Source organism: Haemaphysalis longicornis, unplaced genomic scaffold (assembly GCF_048455015.1).
Source record: "Haemaphysalis longicornis isolate Haplotype H1 unplaced genomic scaffold, Haemaphysalis longicornis Haplotype H1 scaffold_3, whole genome shotgun sequence".
Taxonomy (NCBI): domain Eukaryota; kingdom Metazoa; phylum Arthropoda; class Arachnida; order Ixodida; family Ixodidae; genus Haemaphysalis; species Haemaphysalis longicornis.
The window spans coordinates 170883254-170890068 of NW_027526335.1; the positions used below are offsets into that span (position 1 = coordinate 170883254).

The 6815-nt window shown below is 44.2% G+C and overlaps 1 protein-coding gene across 2 annotated transcripts in view; it reads left to right on the top strand.

Moving 5' to 3' along the window:
• Positions 1-5656, top strand: part of LOC144175761 (transient receptor potential cation channel subfamily M member-like 2) — a 187892-nt gene extending 182236 nt beyond the window's left edge. For both annotated transcript variants that reach the window (XM_077704778.1, XM_077704777.1), the window contains exon 29: positions 3046-5656. In XM_077704778.1, coding sequence (XP_077560904.1) covers positions 3046-3156 — 111 coding nt within the window. In that variant the 3' untranslated portion in view covers positions 3157-5656. The remainder of the gene's footprint in view (positions 1-3045) is intronic.
• Positions 5657-6815: the final 1159 nt, after the last annotated feature.

Genomic DNA, 6815 nt, shown 5'->3' on the forward strand with positions numbered 1-6815 from the left:
GCAAAGAACTTAAGCGATAAGCAAAAGTTGGCAAAGAGGCAGCAAAGTGACATGCGCAGACGAGCATTGGCAAAACAAAAATGTCGCAATGATTGCTTGGACATGCATTTATCGAGAAAGCTAATTTTTCTGTTACCACGAAATTAGATTGAGAACATTCAAGAACAGTTTAGCGAAGCGACCACTAAGCAACACCGTATCCCTATCAAATATGATCGCCTGTGCAGCATACAAAGGGAAGAAAAAGAAATGCACACTTTGCTTCAAACGTAGACAAGACAGACGGGCACAGCAGGCACTGGTAACAAAACACACAAGTACACGAACAGAAGGCATGGTTTGCGGCAACAGCCCGGAGTTGGGTGCATTTGTACTACAGTGAAACCCGGTATAGTGAACTGCAATATGCGCCACGATTAGTTCGATATATCCAATAGTTCGAAATAGCCGAACCCGCCTATAACGAATTTTTTGTTACTAGTTCACAATACGCGGGACCCCCCCTTCACGCCTCCTCGTTCTGCCATCCCCGCATGCAGAAACGAACATAATAAAGTATGCCATTGCCTTACATGAAACTATCTATTCATTGCAAGCAATAAAGCTACTTTCCGCTGTAACTACCTACTTTCCCAAAAAGCGGTGATTCCTGTTTTCAATGTCATTTTGGCGGCGTCAACTAGCACAGCATTCTCTCCATAAGACATCATTTGCATCAGTTGCAGTCCGCGTCCTTCAATATCGAAGCAATATTGGTGGAGTACATTGACTGCCAAAAGCGCTTCATTAAGCATCGAACGGCTTTAACTCGCGACATCCTCCACCTCTTTGGTGCCTCGAGCCGTGCCAGTAGCCATGACATCAGCAACGGTGTCGGCGTCCAAGGGGCTCACAGTGAAGGAAACGTCGTCGTCGACACTCAGGCAATCCTCGAAGGGCACTCCTGTCAGCACAACATCGGCAACGAGCTCTTCTCACAGTTCATCGATGCTTCCATCTTGGTCCGGACTAGCTGACTGGGAGGGTTTAATCATGAGAGAGGCGCGTTGGAAACACCTACGGAAATGCCAGAAGTCGCATCGCTCCATGGGAGGCTCAACATCTCCATCGCAGCCAGTCAACATCTCAATCGCCGCTCCGAGACCATGCATTTTGGCAGCAATTCTAGGAGCGCCGAGTTCGATATATCAGATGTAAACTTCGTTATAAGGAATATGTTTCGCATGTATTTTTGTAACTGAGTTTTTTTTTTGTTCGATATATAGCATAATTCGCTCTATCCGAGTTTGTTATAATCGGGTTTGACTGTACTTCTGTTCGTGCCTGCTTCTTTCATGGCTCCCTCCCCTGTATGATACCTACCTTCAATGTTTTGTATAAAGGGCCCTATACACGGTATGCTAACACTTCTGAGCACATCACACCCATACACTGATTAATTTAATCAGGTGACATGAATGTACAAAGACCACAAAAGAATATTCATTTTGAATTTCTTTGGCCTGAGGTACCCCCGAGCCATGATAGCACACCTGCTGCCCATCGTCAAGCTTTGTTGTCATTCATCGTCAAAGTGAGAGCTGGGACATCCTGTTCCATGGAATTTAGCTTCAAGTGTGATGATAATTCCCTGGGCTCTTTGCCGTGCTTCCGCCCTGCTTTGTACTTTGAAGTGCGAAGCTAGATCAGGTATGCGTCCCAGTCGTGCACTAGGACTGGGAGCATGGTGATTAGAAGGGTGCAGGTTAGAAGGAATGCAAAGGCCCATGGGAAGGGAAGGGGAGGGGATGCGATGAAGGGAAGAGCAACTGCTGATTTCTTATCACAGTGAAAGCTCCCGCATAAGCGTAATTCTAATTCTCAATTATTGATTCCAAGGTCTTGACAAATGAGAAACAACTCTTTAGCAGTGCATGGTTAAGAAAAAAAAAAAAAAAAGGTCCAAAATTCTAAGGGGGGCAGTTTCCCCCCCTCCCTTGCGCCGCCCTCTAGACGCCCATACCCATAATGTAAATTTTTTGAACATGGTTTCAATAGAGTGTATAGAGACAGACATACAGGATGTTTTAGGAAACTTGGACTAAGGATTAGAATGAGAAATATTGAGTTTCCTGGCGAGAAAATAAACTGCCGCAGTTCAGAATGTGTTACTAAAATCACCCTACTTTAAGTTTTGGTTAGTAAAGGTGTTATAACCTTTCTAAAAATAAAAAAAAAAAACGAAGGAAGCTTGCACTAATGCGTGAGAATTGAAGGTAGCGACGCTGTGCGCAACCTTCACGACCATCGTGAAGGTTAAAGTTTACGATTGCAGCCGCAAGGACTTTTACCCCATCTTTGTTGCTATAAGTGTGAGCTTCCTTCATTTTTTGGAACTGATAATCATTGGCCATCACCCTTGGAGGGCCAAACGCAGTGACGTCTTTCTCGTTGCCAGCAAATGCGGTTACAATTATGGCGAACGCTGGATTTGTTTTTTTTTTTTTTTACCATTTGTGACCAGTCTGTTAAAGTGGGTATCCTCGCTTTGGCCCATCTTGGCCGATCTCCCTTAGCGTGTATGATCCGCATTTTTGGCCAATCTTCCAAAGTCGGCATGCTTGACATTTTCTTGGTATTTTTAACTGCGGACACGAAAAATAATGATTTTCAAAACAGCTTTGCTGTAAAAGCAAGTAACATTCCTGTAGCGATAAGGAAATATTTGAGTTTAGAGTTCATATTTATGAACGACTGTACTAATAATCCAATTTTGGTGTTGAAATGTCACTGGTGCTTCCGGTTTCCTACTATATTCTATTCCGCAGTATGTACAATGAAACTACTAAAGGGGAACAGCACAAACGTGTTTGTCACCTTCTTCTTCTTGTGTTTTGTCTGAGTTTGCGCTGTTCCCCTTTTGTAATCGTGCGCCAACTCGCCCAAGCCTTAAACCCGTACAATGAAACAGAGCAACTTTTCCTTCACCTGCAGTTATTTTTTTTATGGGAGTTTCGATGAATGTTTTGTCGATTTAAAACGCGTCTCTCGTGTTCCTTCCTGCAGAACCACCTGCTTTGGCGTCTGGTCACAGAGGACCTCTTCACCAAGTTGCCCCTGGGGCAGTCAGTGCTGCTGCACGAAGTGACCAAGATGCTCCAAGCAAGCATCATCTAGGAGATTGCGACATCGTCTCGGCTAAAGGCCCCGCGTTTCTCCAAGTGTGAGACTTAAATTAAGCAGGGCACACGCACCCGGCGAGTCAGTGGAAACGCCACTGAGCCGACGTGAATGAACCACGTGGCATCATCCTCACCGCACCACCTCCCCTCACCGTCTGCGACAACCAAAGGATTCGCATACCGGCTACCACAACAGGCTGTGATCACCCACGCTGTGACAACTTGCATTGTGTGATTTTTTTTCTTTCGTTTTATGTTGTGCAGTTTCACGACACTTTGTTTTTGTTTGTTTGCATTTGCAAAAGTAGCCGTTCACATATAACCTACATCTCGACATTGTTCTAGTACGTGTTTAACCGTGACATACAAGTAATTTAACCCGGGTATACGTTTTTGCGCACCTCTTAAAAGAAGGTTTGTTGTGACGAGCGGTTGTTGCTCTATGTGATACATCTTTGTTGTTTGCAAAAGGAGCAAGTTACGTACACCCAAGAGCAGAAGCTTATGGACCACGAAAGCGGCAATTTTGAGTTATTTCTCTGCCGCACGGCAGCCCGGAGTACTATACGCAGTAGTTTTCATTAGTTCAGTACATATACGACACCTCGAATGCATTCGACAGTTTGTCAGGCTGCTATAGGAAGGGAAATGACTTAAAATTGCCATTCCCCTGGTCCGTGAACTTTTGATCGTGGCTGCACATCCTACTCCTCAGAATTTTTTCGTGGCGTGTTTTCTTGAGAAAGAAGTAATTTAACCTGGATACACGGTTTAGCACAACTCCTGAGAGGGGTTGTTGTTACAAGCTGTTCTTTGATGTGATACATTTTTGTTGTTAATTCGTTCATCACGTTTTGGCATTAGTGAGTACTTAGCGAATACTTATAGGAAGTACTTAACGAGTACACAACTTGCAACAATGCAACACTGGCAAACTTTTAAAGTGTGTCATTTGCCTGAAGTTGTATTCGTGGCTGCCGCATCAATCAGTTAGTCTTGGCATTTTGCGAGGCTGTTTGTTTAGCATTGAATCTGAGTGCTTTCATCCTCATACGCATTTCACTGCTTTGCCTACGTGCTTATGGTGCTCTCTTATTGACTAGACACGTTGAAATTATGCGAAGCGTTAAGACAAAGTTAACTTTATGTCTTGTTGTTACTGCTGTTTGTAAAGACCTGTGTAGCACAAGCAAATGCTAGAAGTACTAGCTTGCTTTGACAGCACAACCATTGTGTGCTGTTTTGCAGTCTTTGTGGGTCACAAAAGCCCGTGTGTTTTTATAAATGCATGCGACGCTCACGTCGATCATGCCATCTGTTTGCATTGAAGAGATAGACGTAGCCTGGTGCCTCAGGGATTACTGTGACAATAGTGTTAGGACCACGGTAACAATGCAAGAATGCAAATCTTGTACTTGGAGAATAGATAGTAAGTAATGTGCAGGACATTTAATTCATCTACGAAACCTCTGTACAGTGTCTCGGTGTTTTTTTTTTAGTGTATGTTTTGCTTGAACTTGGTTTTAGGTCTCACTTTTCTCATTCCACCGATAATACGTTTCAAATGAAGGTTGATATGGTCTGATCCGCTAGATACAAGCAACTTTTGAAGACATGTGGAGTGAGTCTGCTGAAGCCCGGTCATTCCATGCATTGTAAAGCAATATTTCATTCTTGTGCTTGATAAGGTGAACTGGTGCCGTATCAATTGTTTTTCCTCTGGTTATGTCAACAAACCATCTTTTTTTAATGGTTAGATTTTTTTATGACTATTTTCACTGAAGAGAAGACAAACATTACAAAGAGAAATCTGATCCAGTGACTTTTGGAAGATGCGCACGGTATGAGCGTCTGGTAGTGACAAATTAATGCCAATGACTGGTGGTGGCAGCCTTCTTTAAAGAACTTCGGAAGTATATATAGATATTCGTGATTATTTTATCTAGTACTTTAGTGGCCAGAGTAGAACTTGTTGTTGCGAAGGGACGTTTAGTTTCTGAAAAACCGGTGCACTGTTTAGCTAGGCCAGTGTCATTCTGAACAACGCTGCAAATGTGGTATACTGTGTACAGGTATCATCTCTCCACATTTTAGAGATTATAAAATTGGAAGATGCGCATTTAGATCTGAAAGATGTCTTAAACGGGACGGTCCGCAGTTCGTTTGTCATTCTACGCGAGCACGCATCACAGTGATACGGCTTTCGTACTTACAATGTCCAGGTGAAATCAACTTGTGGCGCATACCGGTGCTTTGATGCGTCCCAACTGATATGTTTTTATTTTGAACACTATTTGTCACATTTTGTTAGCATCAAGGTCCTCATCTTTGTTTGTGGCACGGACCTAATTGGTACGTTGCACCCGGCCTTTACAGCGTGTGCTTTGTAGTCGACAGTTCCGTTTGCTTTGCAAGTGTACGGTCACTCTGCTGCAAGCCTGCAGAAAGGTGTTTTTAATATAATAAACATGCAAGTAAGCTTTCCTTGCACACGAGTGAAAGCTGATTGTCATTCACTCCGCTTCAATGCAGGAAATGGAGCTACATGTACACTTTTCCATTTTGACCACCTGGGATCTTTAACATGTTCCAAAATCTTGGCACAAAGACGTTTTCGCTTTTTGCTTCCATCTGAAAATCAGCCGCTAGAACCTGTGTTCTTGGGTTCAGCAGCAGCACAATGCCTTAGCTACTGAACCACCACAGCAGGTTTTTCCACATAAACTTGCTGAAAGTTATCAAGGTATGCATGTGTTCTCGCTCTTCTACCAACCTGGGTTTTTGGTGTTACATGGAAAGTACAAGAAGACTTCACAACACCGTGAAATGGAATCGCATGTTGGTATCGATCAAAAGTAAGGGGACGTAGATACTTTTGAAGTGGTTACAATGCAAAAACGATTGTTTAACAAGCTCTCTTGCGAAGACGGGACGTGATTTTTAATTGGGACAAAAAAAAAACGGGACGGCAGAAGCAGAACTCAAAAATGGAGCTATCCTGGCCAATATGGGACGTATGGCCACCCTACCAATCGGGTTACACCAGTTTTACCTGAACAAGTTCGTGAACCCCAAGTGCAAGTTCCGTGGTGCCGACGGAACAATAGAGCACATGGTCTAGCTGGCTTTGCAGCCTCCCGAATCCTCAGCCTGGCTCTCATCCTCCCTTGCTTTCAGGACAGCCCAAACAGCTGGAAGCCACCACAACCAGCAGCGTCCTCTTTACTTCTCATTTCACTTCTTGGCTTTGGAGGCTTATCCTGGACAGCCCCTCCCTCGAGGACCAGCTCTTATTGGTGGGCAGAGAATAGGCTGCTTCCATAGCCCTTCGTATTCCTCTAAGCTGGAGCCCACGCCTCCTCGCCCCATCCACCTCTTCCTCTTCTAAAAGCCAATAGATCGCTTTTCACCACCACCACCTTGCTTTCTCCCTTCGTGTCATCTCCCTCACGCTCTCCTAGCTCTTTTGTGGCCACTTTGTGCTGTAATTGGGTCCCGTGTTGGGTATGCAAGCCTCATTCAAATGGGCAGTTCTTCATTTTACAGCCCTGTATGCCTGGCTCCACCCCACCTGAGTACGAATAAAAGTGTTGTTATTATTGCTATTACTCCCTCTTAAGAGAGAGACACAATGTCGCGAGGAAGGATGGCATG